Source organism: Alligator mississippiensis, chromosome 15 (genome assembly GCF_030867095.1).
Source record: "Alligator mississippiensis isolate rAllMis1 chromosome 15, rAllMis1, whole genome shotgun sequence".
In the NCBI taxonomy this organism is placed as follows: Eukaryota; Metazoa; Chordata; order Crocodylia; family Alligatoridae; genus Alligator; species Alligator mississippiensis.
In genome coordinates this window covers 514,692-531,568 of record NC_081838.1, presented here as the reverse complement: position 1 = coordinate 531,568, position 16,877 = coordinate 514,692, and the positions used below count along the sequence as shown (strand labels likewise).

The 16,877-nt window shown below is 67.7% G+C and overlaps 1 protein-coding gene across 2 annotated transcripts; it reads right to left on the bottom strand.

Annotated features, from left to right (window-relative positions):
- Positions 1 to 538: 538 nt before the first annotated feature.
- HIF3A (hypoxia inducible factor 3 subunit alpha) lies at positions 539 to 14,498 on the bottom strand. Of its 2 annotated transcripts, none has more exons than XM_059718201.1 (15): positions 14,391 to 14,498; positions 9,303 to 9,493; positions 9,005 to 9,144; positions 8,831 to 8,915; positions 8,622 to 8,731; positions 8,079 to 8,284; positions 7,572 to 7,678; positions 7,181 to 7,328; positions 6,489 to 6,643; positions 5,740 to 5,954; positions 5,003 to 5,092; positions 4,666 to 4,916; positions 4,352 to 4,448; positions 4,138 to 4,219; positions 539 to 4,034 (listed from the first exon to the last, which is right to left on the bottom strand). In XM_059718201.1, exons 1-15 carry the CDS (start codon positions 14,417 to 14,419, stop codon positions 3,964 to 3,966), a joined length of 1,977 nt encoding a protein of 658 aa, XP_059574184.1. In that variant the 5' UTR covers positions 14,420 to 14,498; the 3' UTR covers positions 539 to 3,963. The 2 variants fall into 2 exon arrangements, with proteins under 2 accessions (XP_059574184.1, XP_059574185.1); XM_059718202.1 differs by having other exon boundaries at positions 9,032 to 9,144.
- Positions 14,499 to 16,877: the final 2,379 nt, after the last annotated feature.

The window sequence follows — 16,877 nt, the reverse complement described above, 5'->3', positions numbered from 1 at the left end:
CCAGGCGCACGGCAGACCTCCACCGCCTGGTGTGTGCACGCGATCACACGTGTGCGCATCCACACGTGGGACAGCGCTCCCAGGAGTATGTGTGTGTAAGGGGCGCGTGCATCCGTGCCATGCTATGCACCCACGTACATGGACCCACCCCCGTGCCTGCGTGTGCATCCGTGTGCCGGGCCGTGCACCTGCCCCCGCGGCGCACCTATGCTGGCACCCACGTGTCCCCCACCCACCCGGCCATGTTTAGAGCCATCACGTGGGGCCAGGAGCCCCCCCCCCATTAATGCTCCCCTGGGGGCGGCAAGCCCCCTCCCCCACGTGGCACTCGCAGCCCATGTCCGTGCGACACGACCTGCCCTTGTGTGGCACCGAAGACCCCGGCGCTGGGGCCTGTCCCGGGAAGGCAGTGGGGTCAAGTGGTTAGAGCAGTGGGGGGGGGGGGCTGGACGCCCTGGTTCTCACGGCAACGGGGGTCGTGCGTGTGTCCGCGTCCCCCGCCCACACACACACACAAATGAGGAGGCTCCAGGCAGGGTCGTTACCAGACGTGTTTATGATCACGACAGCGACAGGCAGAGACGGACACGGCGAGGACACGCTACAGACACGCGGAAACCCCCCGGCCCAGCCTGGCCCTGGAGTCACTCCAGAGCAACACCGGGTCCACCCCACCGGCATCGCTCCTGATTTGCACCACTTTAACCCCACAGAATCAAGGAGGGTCAATCCAGATCGGCACTGATTTTACCCCATGGAAATCAGTCCCTACACCCCACCACTTGGGGGAGTCACTCCGGAGCGACTCCAGTTCTACCCCAATGGAGTCAGCAGGGATGCTCCTGAGTGGCACCAATTTGTGCCTCCCGATTCCACTAGTCACTCCTGATTTACACCCATTCTACCCCAAGATGCCAATGGAGTCACTCCTGATTAACACCATTTCTGTCCACAGAGATCACTCCAGATCTGTACTGATTGTCCCTAGAGAATGAATGGGAGTGGATCGGGCTTGGCACCACTTTTACCCCACAGAAATCAATGGAGTCACTCATTTGCACCATTTTTACCCCAAAGAATCAATGGGGCAATATCAGATTGACAGTCGTTTTACCCCATGGAAATCAGAGTCACTCCCGATTTACATCAATCTATGTATGGGGGGTCACTCCAGATTTAAGCCATTTCTACCCCATTGATGCCAAGGGAGCTGCTCCTGATTTACACCACTTCTACCCTAATCATCACAAGAGTCACTCCTTATTGACACCACTTCTATCCAAAGTGTAACAGAATCACTCCTGATTTGCACTTTTACCCCAGAGAATCAATGGAGTTGCTCCTGATTGACATCAGTTTTACCCCAAAGCCGAGTCACTCCTGATTTGCACCAATCTATACCTCAAGGTTTAACAGAGGCAATCCTGATTGATGGCCCCTGTTCTACCCCATCGGTGTCTATGGAGACACTCCTGATTTACACCGGTTCTATCCCTTGGGTATCAGTGGGATCACTCATTTGCAGCCACGGATACCCTGACTTCTCTGGAGTCACTCCTGATTGACACCAGTTTACCCCACTGACATCACAGGAGTCACTCCTGATTGACACTTCTACCCCACTGGCTCCTGCCTTCCCCACTGGTGAGCTCAGGATTGGGCCCAGCCTTGCGCGCCCCCACCCCAAACCCCTTCCTGGGGGGGGGGCGGGGGGGGTCTGTGTGCGTGGGGGGGTCCTCTGTATCACAGTGATCGTGGTCGCCCCCCCATTAAAAAAGGGGGTCCCACAAAGGGGGACCCCACTCTGAAGTAGCTGCCGTGGTCTGGGGGAGGCTGAAACCCCCAGCTCTGGGGGGGCCGTGGCTGGCAGGGGGCTGAGACTCCCTGATATGGGGCAGGTCAAGTGGGGGGGGTGAGACCCCCAGATTGGGGGGGCAGAGACCCCCGGTATAGGGCAGGCTCCCAGGGGCACAGGCCAAGACCCCTAGATCTGGGGGAGCTGACACCCCTAATACAGGACAGGCTGAGTGTGGGGGGGGCAAGACCCCTAGATTCGGGGGGGAGACCCCTAACATAGGACAGGCTGGGGGGGAAGACCCCTAGATCCAGGGGGGCTGTGGCTGAGGGGACTGAGACCCCGATACAGGGCAGGAGGGGACGCGACATGAATGGGACCCACAGACAAGGTGAGGACGGAGGTGGCGCAGGTGGGCGGTAGGGTGGCTGCCCCTGTGCCCCCCCGCGCTGGTCTATTGGTGTGTGCGTGTGATTGTGTGCGGCTGTGAACAGCTGCCAGGGTGCCAGGCCCGGGGGGGGGGGGGGGCCTGGCACCTGGGGGTGGGGGGGCACGGCCCCCCCAGCTACGGATCGGGGGAGGTTTTTCCTCATGCTGTTTTGCTGGGGTGTCGTCAAGCACAATAGACTTGGGGGGGGAGAGGCAGGGGGGCTCCCTCGCACACATGCGAGCCTCGACACTAGTGCGAAGGGCATGTGAGCCCCCCGGGAGTGTGCGTTTGGCCCCGGGGTCGGGGTGGGCGCTTTGCGAAAGCGAGTTCAAGATCCGATACACAAAGAAACTGGTCTGTACTGGGAAAGACTGGGGGTGGGGGGAGGAGCTCCACCCCGCTGGGGGTAAGAGACTTACCCCGGTCTAATAGCACCCGCATCACAGCTTATCCCGGGATATACCCACTCCCCGCCTCTGCCACCGGCACCCAATTAGAGCCGGTTAATGAGTTGGGGGGGGCCGTCTGTAAGCGTGAGCGAGCCACCATCTGTCCACACTTACCCCGGGAAGGGTCTGGCAGGGGAGGGGGGTTAGTGTAGCTTCACTCCCACCAGGGGGATTGCAGGAGAGTCTCCACCCCTAAGTGGGACCACTCGTTCATATGCAAAGTGGCTGGGCGGAGCTGAAGGCCCAGCATGTGACTCGTTTACACCAATGGAATTAACCCCATACTGGCTGCGTAGGAAGCCCTGGAGGGATGTTACCCTGGGATAAAGGTTGTTCTCCTGGGACAAAGGTCATTATTCCAGGATAAAGGTTATCCAGAGATAAAGGTCTTTACCCCAAGATAAAGGTTGTTACCCTGGGATAAAGGTCATTCTCTTGGGACGAAGGCCATTATCCCGGGATAAAGGCCGTGTGTCCGGGGTTATCCTCGGACAGCCCCCGTGCCTGATCCAAGCACTAGCTGCAGCCGCGACCCCAGGACAGCTCCAGGCGCGGGGAGCAACCCCCACCTGTGCCTCCGGGCTCCTCGTGCGAGCCAGAGCACGGCCCTCGTGCCCCCCCCACCGGGGCCCAGAAACAAAGCGCTAAAACCCCCCAATTCCACAGTTCAGGGACTGAGGGGGGCGGGAATGTCTGTCCCCACCCCGGGCACCGGGGCCGGAGGGATCCAGGCCTGGTCCGTCCACACCCCCCTCCCCCCAAAAAAATATTGGGGTCCCTCTTGGGGGGGTCTATAGGGTTACTCAGGTGGGGGGGCCTACAGGGCTACTGAAGCCCCAGCGTGGGTACCGAACCCCGGGGAGACCCCGGGGGGGGGGCATCGTGGCCCCCTGGCAGGGAATGGGCGAGGCCCCAGTAAACAAGTCACCAACAGGCACCAGAAAGGGGTGGGGGGGGCCGCGTGGCCCCCTCATACAGGTAAAGGGTCCCTGCTAGGCTGGGGGGAGGGGAGGGCAGGGGGCCAGTATGGGGGGGGGGAGATCCCACCCCCCAGCTTTGATGACCCCATCGCTTCCCCCTGTTCAGCCCCGTATTTGGCTTCTGAAGGGCCCCCCAAGCCCCCTGGGGGGGTCTAGCACCATGAAGGGGGGGGTCCCCCCCGTGCCCCGATCCTGGGGGGGCCGCGGGGGGGCAGGGCTGAGGTAGGATGTGGTCGCAGGGCCCCGAGGGGAAGGCAAGAAGATGCTGGTGGGGGGCGGCCGCGGGGGGGTGGGGGGCGCAGGGGGGGGTCAGGGGCTGGGGGCCAGGTCGGCCAGGAGGTCGGTGTCCACCGCGAAGGGCAGCAGGTCCCGGAGCAGGGCTGGGGGGGCACAGAAATGGGGGGGAGGTGAGCAGCTGCTGCCCCCCCCGGGTGCCCCTCGGGGGGAAGGGAGCTCTAAAGGGGTCTGCCCCCAAAAACTCACCCATCGGCTCATCCAGGGCCAGCAGCTTCTTGCCCCGGTGGGGGGCGATGTCCAGCCCCTCCTCCACGCTCAGCAGGAAGCCCTGGGGGGGGCACCGCTCAGGGGGGGCCCCACCATGACCCCCACCCTCCCAGGCCCTGCCTGGCCCTCCCATCTGCCCCCTCCATCTGTCCCCCCACAGCCCCCACCCCCCAGGTGCCCCCCAACCCCGTACCAGGCTGAGGGCAGGTAGCAGGCCGGGGGGCTCGGGGCGGGGGGGAGCCCTCTTGGGGGGCGACGCCTCGTCCTCCTCCGGGCTCAGCTCCAGGGTCCTGGGGGGGCAGGGGCATCAGGTGCTGGGGGAGGGAATGCCCCCCCAGCCCCCTGTGGCTGTGGGGGGAAGCAGGGGGTCTTAAGCCCCACCCCCTTCCTAGACTCCACCCCTTTCCACAAGCCTTCATACCCCACCCATTCCCTGCACCCCTCCCTCCCCAATGCCCCGCCCCTTCCCCACCCGAAGCCCCGCCCCGGCTCGAGCCCCGCCCTCACCTCTTGCCAGCGGTGCCCCGCGCCCCAGGGGGCTGTCCAGGCCGGGACTGGGCGAGGCGGGGGTCGCTGCCCCAGCGGGGCAGGCCGGGGGGCGGGGAGGGCCGTGGCTCGGCGCCGTGGAAGCTGCTGGAGCGCGGGCGCGGGGGGGGCCGTGGTCGCCAGGCCGGCTCCGCGCCGGGTCCACCCAGCTGGAAGTCGTCGTCCATGGAGATGTAGGGCGCCAGCATCTCCAGGTCCAGCCCCTCCGCGTCCTGCGGGGCCCAGGCCGTCACGGGGGGCGCAGGGCTGGGCCCCGACCGAACCCCCACCCCCGGGGCAGGGGCAACCCCGCCGGTACCTGCAGCGCCGTCTCCACCTCCGCGCTCGACGCAAACAGCTTCTGCACGCAGACGCCCTCCACGTCCAGCAGCAGCTCGGCCGGCAGCGCCTGCAGGCGGGGGTCAGCGGGCTGTGAACCCCATCCCGGACCCCAAGAACCCCCAATACCTCTCATCCCGCCCCCCACCCCCTGGACCCACCCTGCCATGCTCCAGACTCCCACAGCGCCCACAATCCCAGCCCCACCCCCCACAGACCCCCAGAACCCAGCCCCCACGCTCTGCACTCCCAGAGCTCCGTTTCCCAGCCCCGAGTGCCCACCTACACCCCGTATCCCAAACCCACCCCCCATTACCCATGACCCCATGCTCCAGAGCTCCCCATATCCCCCCTATGCCTGATGCCCCATATCCCACCCCCATAATCCAGCCCTCACACTCCCAGCCCACCCAATCCCAGCCCCCCCGCCCCTGCCACCCAATATCCCACCCCAGCCCCGTGCTATCTTAACCCCGTCCCCTATAACACAGCACCCAAAATGGACCCCTACCCTCTACAGCCCCCACCCCACCAGAGTCCACCCCACATGCCCCCACCCCCATATCCCACCCCACAGGGCCCAGCTACACCTCGTAGCCTAGCCCCCACCCCTATAACCCAGCCCTCCACGCTCCCTGCTCTCAGAGCACCCCACCCCAGCCCCTTCCCGCACACCCACCCCCCAGTGCCCACCCCTCCCCCATGAGGGGGTCTTACCGGGGAGATGCCCTTGATGGGGCGGCTGGGGGCGGTGCTAGCCTTGGGGGGTGGGCCAGGGAGAGGCTCCACCCCCTTGCCCCCCGGGGGGTCGAAGATGGGCCCAAGCAGGCGCTGCAGGTCGGGGCTGCAGAAGCGCCGCGGGTCGCGCTGGAGGTCAGCCTCGCTCACGTGCGCCGGGTGCAGGAAGGCCAGGAGCCGCGGGCCCCGCAGCTCTGGGGCAGGGAGCGGGGGTCAGCCCCCAGGCAGCGGGAGCCCGGCCTGGGCCCGGCCCCTCCCAGGTCCACCCATTAGGCAAGTAACTCCGTGGGACCAGTTTGTTCTCCCTACCAGTTTGCCCAGTAAGAAACTGGACTCAGAATCCAGCCCTTCCCAGTCTGACCAGTTAAGCCAGTAACTAACTGGAGCCAGATCATTCTTTCCAAATAAACCAGTAGCAAAACCGGAAGTAGACTGTTTTCTCTTTCAGTTCAACCAGGAACCAACTGGAGCCAAACTGCGCCCCCACTTCCCAGTCAGACCAGTTAAACCCGCAATGAACTGGAACTCTCCCAGTTAATCCATTAATGAACGGGAGCAAAGTTTGCCCCCCTGCCCCCAACACTTCCCAGTTGGACCAGTTAAATGAGAGAGTAACTGCAAACTGGTAACTGGATTCTTCTCCCTTCCAGTTAAACCAGTACCAAACTGGAGCCAAACCGCCCGCCACTTCCCAGGTGGCCCAGTTCCCCCAGCCCCCGGGGACGCACCGAAGCTGAGGTTGATGATGGTGTCGCCGGCGTCGGGGTCGTCGAGGGCTCCGGTGGGCAGGGGGCCGGGGGGGGCCGGGGGGGGCAGGCGCCGCCCCTCCCCCTGCCGCTCCGTCTGCTCCAGGGACAGCACCACCCCTGTCTCCTCCACACAGCTGTGCCGGGGGGGGGGGGGCAGTTGCAGCGCATATCCTAGCCCCAAGACTGCCCTGCAGAGGTGATTCTCCGGAGCGCCTGGGCCGGGTTTGCCCCCCGCCCCATCGCAACTGGTCCCAGGGCTCGGTGAGTCCCAGTATCACCTGCTCTGGCTGGACCCAGTTCAACCCCCACCCCAGTAGTTGAGTCATACCAGTCCCAGTAACCCCCCACACCCCTGGGAGGGTCCTGAGTCCATCCAACACGGCCCCCCCCCCGTCCTAGAGTATCATCGGGGGGGGGGCACAGCCCATCTAGAACCTGACACCGCAGTGACTTGCCCACCCCCCTCTAGAACCAGAGCCCGCAATCTAGAACTGGTTTCCAGAGTCCCCCCCCACTCTAGAACCAGTCTCCATAGTGACCACCTCTACTCTAGAACCAGGGCCCGTCTCCATGGTGACGGAGCCCTTGATCTAGAACTGGAGCCTGTCTCCATGGAGACCAACCCTGATGACCTGGTCCCTGCGGTGCCCCCGCTCTCGCCCCAGCCCCACCTGAGCACGAAGTGGACGCAGACGATGCCCTCGGGCTGCGCGTTCTTGCTGTTGGAGATGACGGTGGCCTGGGTCTGGGTCCACAGGTAGCCCCCGCTCTTGGCCAGGAACCGGTACTGCCCCGTCACCGCCTGCCCCTTGCTCAGCACTGGGAGAGGGAGGGCAGGGGGTCAGTGGGATGGACTGGAGGGGCAGCAGGGGCTGGGGGGGGGTCTACCCCCTGCCCCGAGTCGGCAGCCCCCGGCACCCCCAGGAGAGCAAGATACAGCAACGTGTCCAGAGCCCTATCCTGCAAGCAGTGCAGGGGGATTCTCCCCAGGCTCCTGTGCACCCAGGGGGGCCCGAGGACGTGGCAGGGAGGGGGGCCTGGGTCTGGCGGGGGGGCACTCACGGGTGTGGACGCTGCGGCTGACGGTGTCCGAGTCGAGGGCGTGGACGTACTCGTAGACGGAGCAGCCCAGCAGCTCGGCGGGCGTGTACCCCGCCACCTCCACCATCCTGCGGCACACGGGGCGTCACCGGGGGGGCCGGCGGGGGCAGGGAGGGGACGGAGAGGGTGGCAAATAGAGGCAGAGTAGGGCTGAGGTGGTGGGGGGGGCACAGTGGGGGTGTGACCTGCCAGTGGGAGGGGCTTTTCTAGAGATGGGTGGGGCCATGTTGTGGAGGTGGAGCTGAGTGCGGGTGGGGCTTACGTGGAGATAGGACAGGGCTGTGGGTGGAGCTATGGTGTGGGTGCGGCTTGGCTGTGGGCAGAGCCTAGCTGGGGTGTGAGGCTGTGGGCAAGGCCTATATGTAGAAGGGGCAGGGCTGTGGGCGGTGCCTGGCAGTGAGCAGGTGTGGGGGTGGAGCCAGGCCAGGGGCGGAGCCAGCCAGGGGCAGGGGCGGGGCCAGGGCTCACCGGTCGTCGCAGTAGGTGAACTTCATGTCCATGCTGTGGCGCGTGAGCAGGGCGCTGCTGCCCAGCGGCGCCTCCACGTGCGCAGGGTGCGGGATGGCCTCGCAGATCAGCACCAGGCAGCGCAGCGGCGGCTCCGCCTCCTCTGGTCCCGGCCCCGCCCCCGGCCCCGCCCCATAGGTCCGCAGGTGCCCAGCGCAGTGCAGCACCTGGCATGGGATGGCTTAGAGCCCCGCCCCCACCACCCTCCCCTGCTGCGCCAGGGCCCCGCCCCTGGCCACATCCCGCCCCAAAAAGGTCTGAGCCCCGCCCCTGCCAGGCCCACCTCCATAGTGCCAGAGCCCCCGCCCAGGGCAGTGGGCCCCGCCCCCAGGATGCCACAGCCCCACCCCACCTCCTAAGAGGTCTGAGCCCCGCTCCTATTAGACCCCTCCCCCATGGTAGCAGGCCCCACCCTGACCCCTCCCCACCCTACAGGCCCCCTGACCAAGACCCTGGCCCGGCCCCGGGTCTGGACGCCCCCCCCCAGCCCCGAACAGCCCCGACCTTCCAGGTGGCCGACTTGAGGTTGACGGTGCGGCCGCGGGCGGTCAGCGTGCTCTTCATGCGCAGCGCAAAGCAGCGCTCCGTCGGCTCCGTCCGCTTCTTGGAGAACCCTGGGGGGCCAGACCAGCGTGGGGGGGCTGGGGGGCGGAGCCCAGGCTGGGGGGCGCGGGGGGCTTCAGGGGGCGGGGGGGCCTGGGGGCTGCACTCACCCTGCCGGGGGCTGAGCACGTCCTGCAGCTCCTCGTGGTCGCAGGGGTGCACGAAGTCGAAGACGCTGTGGCCCAGCAGCTCCAGCTGGGGGGGGACGGCACGGGGCGGGGGGTCAGGGGGGGCAGGTCCCGGACCCCCGGGGGGGGCACCCCGGGGCAGCCCCCCCTGCGGACCTGCCCGAGGCCCAGGTGCTTGCCCACGTTGTCCGACAGGTAGATCATGTCCCCATCGCCGCTCAGCACCATGACGAAGCCATCCAGCGCCTTCAGGTAGCAGGCGGCCACCGGCTCCTCCCCGGCCTCAGCCCACGCCCCTGGGGGGAGGACAGGGGTCAGTGGGGCCTGGACCCCCCCCCCCCCCAGCAGGGTCCCAGTGCTCCCAGGACAGCCCGGGGCAGTGCCCCCAGCTGCCCCCCGCCAGGGCCAGCCACCCTGCAGCCCCAGCACTGGGGGGTCCTAGAGGGGGTCTCACCGTGGGCGAGCAGGCGGCGCAGGCGCAGGAAGCTGAGCGTGAGGCGCATGACCGAGGCCTTGTCCAGGTGGGCGCCGAGGCCGCGGGGCAGGGGCAGGGCGTGCGCCAGCTGCACGAACACCTCGGTCTCGCGGCTGCGCCGGCTCCGCGCCGCATCCCGCGACCGCTCCTTGCGCAGCTCCGTCGTCGACCTGCCGCAGCCGGGGGCGGGGGGTCAGGGGCGCGGACGCCTCGGTTCTGCCCCCGCCTCCGCCTGCTCCCGGCCCTCATCGCCTCGGCCCGGACGCCTCGGTCCCTTGCCTGCCTCGGCCCAGACGCCTCGGTCCCATGGCCGTAGTGGCCTGGACGCCTGGGTCCCAGCCTTGGCTCGGGGAGGGGAGTGGGGTGTGAGGGGTTAACTCAGGAGGGGCTGGGGGCCTGGATGGGAGTGCGCGCACGCACACACACACAGTGGGAGGGTAGCATGTCCCACACCCGCCACGGACCACCCCACTCCACGTGAGGCCCACGAGCAGACACCACTATGTGCACATGCACACAGACACCTATGCAGAGGTACACACCCGTGCAGACACGTCTCTGGAGGCGTGCAGGCACACACAGGCAGAGATGCACACACAGAGACACGCATGCTTTGGCAGACACCCGCAGAAGCATGCACGCACACACATGGTGACACGCACGCCCATGCATGTACACATATGCCGGTGTGCACACACACTTGCACACACAGACTCACGCACCAGCTCGCATAGGCATGCAGGCACACATGCCCACAGGCCCGATCTCCTGGGTCCCACACCTGCCCAGCCCCCTCCTCCATCTCCCGGGTCTTATGCGCCCCCCAGCCCCCAGTCCCACGCCCCCCACAGCCGCTCCCAATTTCCTGGGTCCCATTCCCCCCAGCCCCCCAAATTTCCGAGGTCCCACCCCCCCACCCCGCAATCTCCTGGGTCCCACCCGCTCCGCTCCTCCATGGCCCACACCCCTGCCCCCCCTTCCCCCGCGGTCCCGTGCAGGAACAGCTTGTTCCCTCTGTCCCTTGGCCCCGTGCCTGGCCCCCGCCCCCCTCCCCGCCGCCTGCCCCAGTGTTTGCCAAAGGTCTCCACAGCACCTGGGGGGGGGGGGGGGGCAAGAACAGCCACGCCCACAGCACGGGCACATGGGGGGGGCACTCACTCGTGCACAGAGCTGCCCTGGCCTCAAGCATTTGGGGACACCCCCCCACGGTGCCGGGGCAGCTCAGCCAATCCACCGAGGGCCGGCGGTGAGCTTCCCCCCAGCAGTGCCCTGAATAAAGGGGCTGCCATGAAGCCCCCCATGACCCCCCCAGAGCAGAGGGCAGCCTCAGTCCAGCCCCCCCTCCCCAAACCATCCCCGCCAGAGCTCAGTCGTGCAACCCAGCCGCGCGGCGCTGCAGATCCTGCCCCCCCCCGCCCGCACGTGCGCTGGCAGCGCTCCCCGTGTCCGGGACACCGTGTTCCCAGCCGGGCGCCGCGCCAGCCCTCGCCGCCGGCAGCTGCAGGAAGGGGGGGGAGCAGGGGGGCACCACCTGCCACGTGGGGCCGGCGCGGACCCAGGCGCCCGGGACCCCCCCAGCCCGGCACGACCCCCCGCCCCACGCCTGGGGTGCACCCCAGCTCCGGGAGGGGAGCGGGGTCTCGCGGTCGCAGCAGCGGGGAGCTGGGGGCCCGGACCCTCCTGCTGCCCGGCCGGGGGGCAGCAAGGGAAACGCTTCCTTGCCAAGCCTGGGGTGATGGCGGGGGGGGGTGCTGGGGTCCCCCCCACTGAAGGAGCTGGTGATGGGGTGCTGCCCTGCCCCCCTCCCAACTGAGCCTGCAGGGGGGGGGTGGCTGCGGCAGGGCGTGGGAGTAGAAGCGCTAAGGCTTGGGGCCGCGCTAGGCCCGACGAGGCCGCCCCCCCGCCCCCCCTTGGCCGGCTGCCCAGAGGCCCCTGTTCCCGCCTGGGCCTACGTGAGCCCGTGGAGGGGAGGGGGCCGAGCCGGAGCCGGAGCCGGAGCCGGAGCCGGAGCCCAGGCCGCGGCCGCCAGCGCCCGGCCCCTTCCTGTTTGCCTTCGCGGCGGCGAACACCGCCCAGGCCCTGGCCCCATCGCGGGGGCACCCCCAAACTGCCGGGGGCACCCCACTCCCGGGGGCAGCACTGGCGCAGGCCCCCAAAGGGGTGAAGCTGGGGCGCACGCAGAGGCCTAGCTCGGCGGGGCTGGACGGTGCAGGAGCCCCCCCGCAAGAGCTAAGGGGATGCCCGGCCCCGCGGGGGCAGGTTTTGGGGGGCAGCAATGCTGCAATGGGGCTGAAGCCCCCCCAAATCACGCCAGCCCTGCAGGCTCCCTCAGGGGTGCGCAGGGGGCCGGGGGGAGCGAGGCCCCTCCACCGCCGGGGCACCCCCCCCCGGGGCTGGGGGCACACGGACGCCTGGGAGCCGCGATGGGAAGGCCACGGGGTGCAATGGTTAGAGCAAAGCGGGGGGCAGGTATCGGGGCGTCCGGACTCAGCTCTGGAGGGAGGGGGGATGCCTTCCCTGGGGGGGCTACACAGGACAGAAGCCCCCAGCCTCATTAGCGCCCCCGCAAGACGGCAATTAGCCATTAGTTTGAAAGGCAGAGATGCCCCCCACGCCGCTACCGCCCCCTGCTGGCCCCTGGCGGGCTCGCGTCGCCCCCGCCCCGCCGCCTGCCCCGGGGCACGGAGCAAGGGCAGAGGGAGCCGGGACCGGCCCCCGGCGCTCGCGGGTCCTGCTCTGGGAACCCAAGCATGCGGGACCCCAGCCCTGTTCACACCACGCACCGCCCACGGACACCACTTCCCGACCAGATCTGGGGCAAGAACCGGGCCCCCAGCTCCTTCGGTCTGGAGCATCGCGCCCCCGGCTCCTACCCCAGACCTGGGGAAAGCACCAGGCGTCCGGGCCCCCAGCCCCGACCCCTGGGACCCCCTTCCAGGGAGACAGCCCAGGATCCGGACCTCCCCTACGCACCCCGTCAGCCCCTGTCCAGTATAACCCCCCCAAAGAGGGAGGCTGCCCCCTAAAAAGAAGCAACAGGCAGACAGCGGGGACGCGAGCCTCACGGACGCCCTCCCATGTACAGCACCGAGCGCGCGGCGCCGGGCAGGGGCAGGAAGGCGCCTTGCCTGCGAGCCGGGGTTCCGGTCCCCCTGGCTGCCACCAGCCCCCCCCCAAACAGCACACGCAGTCACACATCTGTACAGCTCCAGGCGCACCCTGGTGCCCACCGGTGCCAGCCCCACCAGCCCTGCCCGGGGGTGCCAGGAAGGGGGCAAGGCCCCAACTCACCGGCTGCAGGGCCCGTGCCCGCATGGCGCCGCGGTGCCCGCACCCCCAGTCCCGAACGGCGCCGCTACCCACGGGGACCTGAGGCCGCCGCCCCTCCTTCCCCCCCCACGTCACGGCTTGGCACCGGGCGGGGCCATGTGATGTACACACACGCGCACGCCACCGCACGTGCACCCAACGCGGCCCCCGCCACCCCAGGGGCCACAGGGTCAGCGGGGCTGGGCTGGGCGCCAGGTCCCGGTGCCCTGTGCCCACCGCTGGCACGTGGAGGGGGGGCATTGAGGTCCAGGAGAAGTGGGCACCAGCCCTACCCGCCGTGGGGGACCCCCCCATCTCTCCTGGCGCCTGGTGGGGGGCACCAGGGGAGATTTCGTGAACCCCAACAGACGCCAGACCTGAGCTAGCACCTGGCACCGACCGCGGGCAGGCGGCTGTGATGCTCTAGGAGCCCGTGCCCACAAGCTGCCACCCCCCCCCAGTGCCCCCAACCCCACCCCACAAACACCAGCTGCGCTGGGGGGGGCTGGCAATGGGGTCAAAGCACCTGTGGGGCAAGAACAGAGGACACGGTCGTGCCAGGCCCCCGCGCCCGGAGCTGCACACACCCAGGGAGGTGCCAAACTCCAGCACCGGGCCCCCCCCCAGCCTCAAGACGGAGACCGCCCCCCCACCTGGTCCGCACACCCCGTGACCCCCACACAGCCGTGTCCGATCGGTGCCCCGCCATCCCGCGGTGCCAGGGCAGGGTGCCAGGCACCAGGGTCTCCAGTGCTCGGGTCCAATACATGCCACAAATGCTTGGGATGGAGCCGTGCCCCCGTCCCCAGCCTGGCTGCAGTCTGGCAGGGGTCCAGCTGAAAAGGCACACGCTTGCACACGCGTGTGCAGGGGGATTCGAGGGGGTGGGTGGCACCAAGCGGGGGGAGGCACACGGCTGCGCGGAGGCTGCCCCGACCCTGGCAACACGGTCAGCGTCAGAGAGCCGGCGGGGAAGGGGGGGGTGTTGCCATACAAGCGTGTCTTAGCGTGTGCAGGCGTGTGAGTGCCCCTAGGTGGGCGTGTCTGCGTGTGCGTGTAAATGGGCATGCACACGCCTGTTGGTGCTCTCGTGTGTGTCCGTGTCTCCGTGGAGGTCTGGCCACAAGCACGGCTCCGTGGCGGTACACGCGTCTTGGGGCTGGGTCACGCGTCGCCATCTGTGTGCGGGTGGGCGTGGCTGCGTGTGTAAAGGGGCAGCTGTGGGGGTCTGCGTGTGCGCACATGTAGATAGGGGGGTCTGGTTACATGTCTCCGGGCATATGCGTGTGTCTCCGTGGGTGCCCCTCGTGTGTGACACGCGCCGTGCCCGCCCCGGTGGCAGTCCCCGCAGGTGGGTGTGTCTGTGCCCGCGTGTGCAGGGGTGTGTAGCGGTGTCCCCCGTGCGTGTGGCTCCGTGTCCGTGCCACCACACTCGCGTGCCCATCTCTGCCCCTAGGGGTGCGTCGGGGGGGGGGGGCCGTGTCCCCAAGTGTGTCCGTGCCCCTTCTCCGTGCCCGTCCCGTGCTCCCCCTCACCCCACGGGGCCAAACCAGCCCCCCCGAGATGCCCCCACCCTCTGCGCCCCTCAGAGCCCCTCTAAGCTGTCTGGGGGGCAGCCTGGACCCCCCCTCGTAGCCGGGGGATTTATGGGGGCAGCCCCGGGCCCGCGGTGGTGCAATGCAGGGTGCGATAGAGGGGGTGCAGGGGGGGGTGCAAGGGGGGTGCAAGGGCTGTGGAGGGGTGCGATGCCCGCCGTACCTGGGCCCCGGCAGCCGCGCTCCCTCCATGGCTCCGTCCCGCCGCCGCCCCGCGCCGCCGCCGCCGCGTCCCCTCGCCGAGCCCCCTCCCCGCCGCCCCTCCCCCCGCCGCGCCATTGGCTCCGCGCCCCGGGGGCAGCCTCTCGGGTGGGGCCTGCGGCGGGGGGGGGCTGGGCCGGGCCCCCCGGGCGTGCAAAGACCCCCCAGCCGTGCAACCCCCCCAGGCGTGCAAAGACCCCCCAGATTCTGCAAAGACCTTTTTCAGTGGTGCAAAGCCCCCCCCCCCCAGTTGTGCAAAGCCCCCTGGCCGTGCAGTGACCCTACCCCAGCCGTGCAAACCCTTGCACGTTGTGCCAAGCTCCCCCCTCATGCAATGAACCCCCCCACAGTTGTGCAACCCCCAGTCATGCAAAGTGCCCCCCGAACCGTGCAAACCCTCATACGCCAAGCCAAGCCCCCATCGCTGCACCCCCCCGCGGCGGCGTGCAAGGCTCGCGGGGCGTGCAGCAGGATGGGGGGGCGCCTGTTCACCAGGGCGCCGCAGGGGATGTCCAGTCCAGCGGTCACAAGCCCCCAGGACCAAGTCAGGCTGGACACGGGAACACGGCCGGCCCCGAGGCCTGGAGCAGACCCGGCGGGGAGGTGGCGGCGCCGGCCCTGCGCACCCTCCACAAACGCCTGGCCGTCTGTCTTGCTGGGATCCCGGGACCCCCGCTCCGGTCCTGCCCGGGCGGGGGCTGGACCCGACAACCTTCCCAGGTCCCTCCACCCCGAATGTCTACGGCATCTGTGCAAGCTCCCCCTGTTGTGCAAAGCCCCCCTTGGCCGTGTAACGCCCCCCCAGCCTGTGAAAAGTCCCCCCAGGCCCAGGCGTGCAAACTCATCACAGCTTGTGCAAAGCCCCCACCCCCCACCTCTAGGGCTGCGGCAGGAGAAAGCTGCCCAGGGAGAATCCAGAGTGACACCGGATTGCAGCCAGCCCAGGTCCAGATCCTGGTCTCAGCCAGAGTCACTCCTGATTGCCGAGGCCCGGAGCTGGGTCCTTGGGGCATTTCCCTGGGGTCAAGCCAGAGTCACCCCCAGTTACAGGAGACTTGGGGCCGGATCCTGGGGCGGCGTGAGGCCAATCTAGGAGTCACTCCAAATCAGGACAGGCCCAAGGCCGGATCCTGGGTTGTGCTCCCTGAAATGGATCCAGAGTCGGTCCTGACAACTGGCTTGGGGTAAATCCTGGTCTCAGCCCCACTGGGGTCAATCCAGAGTGACTTTGAATTGTGACGGGGCCAGGCCAGATCCTGATCCTCAGCTCCTCTGGAGTCAATTGGGAGTCACTCTGGACTGTAAGGGGGCAGGGCCCAGATCCTGGTCTCCGTTCCTCTAAGGTCAATCTAGACCCACCTCCGATCGCAGTAGGGGCAGGGTCTGATCCTGGTTTCAGCTCTCCTGTGGCAAATCTGGAGTCACTCTGGATTGTAACGGGCTGGGGGCTGGATCCTGGTCTCAGCTCCACAGGGTCAATCCAGAGTCACCCACCCCTGATTGTGGTAGGGCCAGGGCTGGATCCTGGTCTCAGCTCCACTAGAGTCAATCTGGAGTCACTCTGGATTGCAATGGGGGAAGGCCCAAACCCTGGTCTCCATTCCCCTAAAATCAGTCTGGGTTCACCTCTGATTGTGGTAATGGCAGGCCCAGATCCTAGTCTCATCTCCCCTGGGGTGAATCTGGAGTCACTCTGGATTGCAATGGGCTGGAGGGTGGATTCTCGTCTCAGCTCCATGGGGTCAATCTGGAGCCAGCCCTGTTTGGGGTAGCAGCAGGGCCAGACCCTGGTCTCAGCTCCCCTGGGGTGAATCTGGAGTTGCTCTGTATTGCAGTGGGCCGGGGCAAGTCCCAGTCTCAACCTGGAGTCACTCTGGATTGCAATGGGCCTGGGGGCCAGATCCTGGCTTTAGCTCCCCTACGGTAGATCTGGAGTCACTCTGGATTGCTGTGGGGCAGGACCAAATCTTGGTCACAGCTCCCTGGGGTGAATCTGGAGCCTGTTCATTAAGGGCAGGGAATTCCTTGCCTGCCTCATTATAGTGATCATTGCTAACGAGCAGGCTGAATAGAATGTTATTAACGAGCTGTTAATGGCTCAGGTGGTGCTGGGTGCAGGACACCTGGGTTCGCTCCCAGTCCTGGGCCAGGAAGCGGGTGGAGGAGTCACAGCAAGAGGGTGTCCAGGGGGGCCAGCGCTGGGAGGGGGCTGGCAGCCCGGACACTGGGCCCCCTCCGCAGGGCTGGGAGGGGGGAGCCGCGTCCAAAGGGTCCCAGACGCCAGCACTCCCAATGGCCGTGGCGCCGCCAGCACCAATCACGCCCCTGCCTCAGTTTCCCCTCCTGAGCTGTGCACCCCAGCTCCCAAAGGTGGGGGCCTGTACTGGGGGAAGCAGGATGTCGGGGAGGGTCGGTCTGGGCAGCGCCCAGCAGGGGGCAGCTCTGCACC

Excerpts from the sequence above, each read along its gene's own strand:
- HIF3A (XM_059718201.1), bottom strand. The coding sequence starts at position 14,419 with ATGGAGGGAGCGCGGCTGCCGGGGCCCAG. Across the intron at positions 9,494-14,390 it reads GCGCGGCTGCCGGGGCCCAG|GTCGACGACGGAGCTGCGCA; the intron begins GTACGGCGGGCA and ends CGGCTGCGGCAG. Across the intron at positions 8,916-9,004 it reads AGCACCTGGGCCTCGGGCAG|CTGGAGCTGCTGGGCCACAG; the intron begins GTCCGCAGGGGG and ends GTCCCCCCCCAG.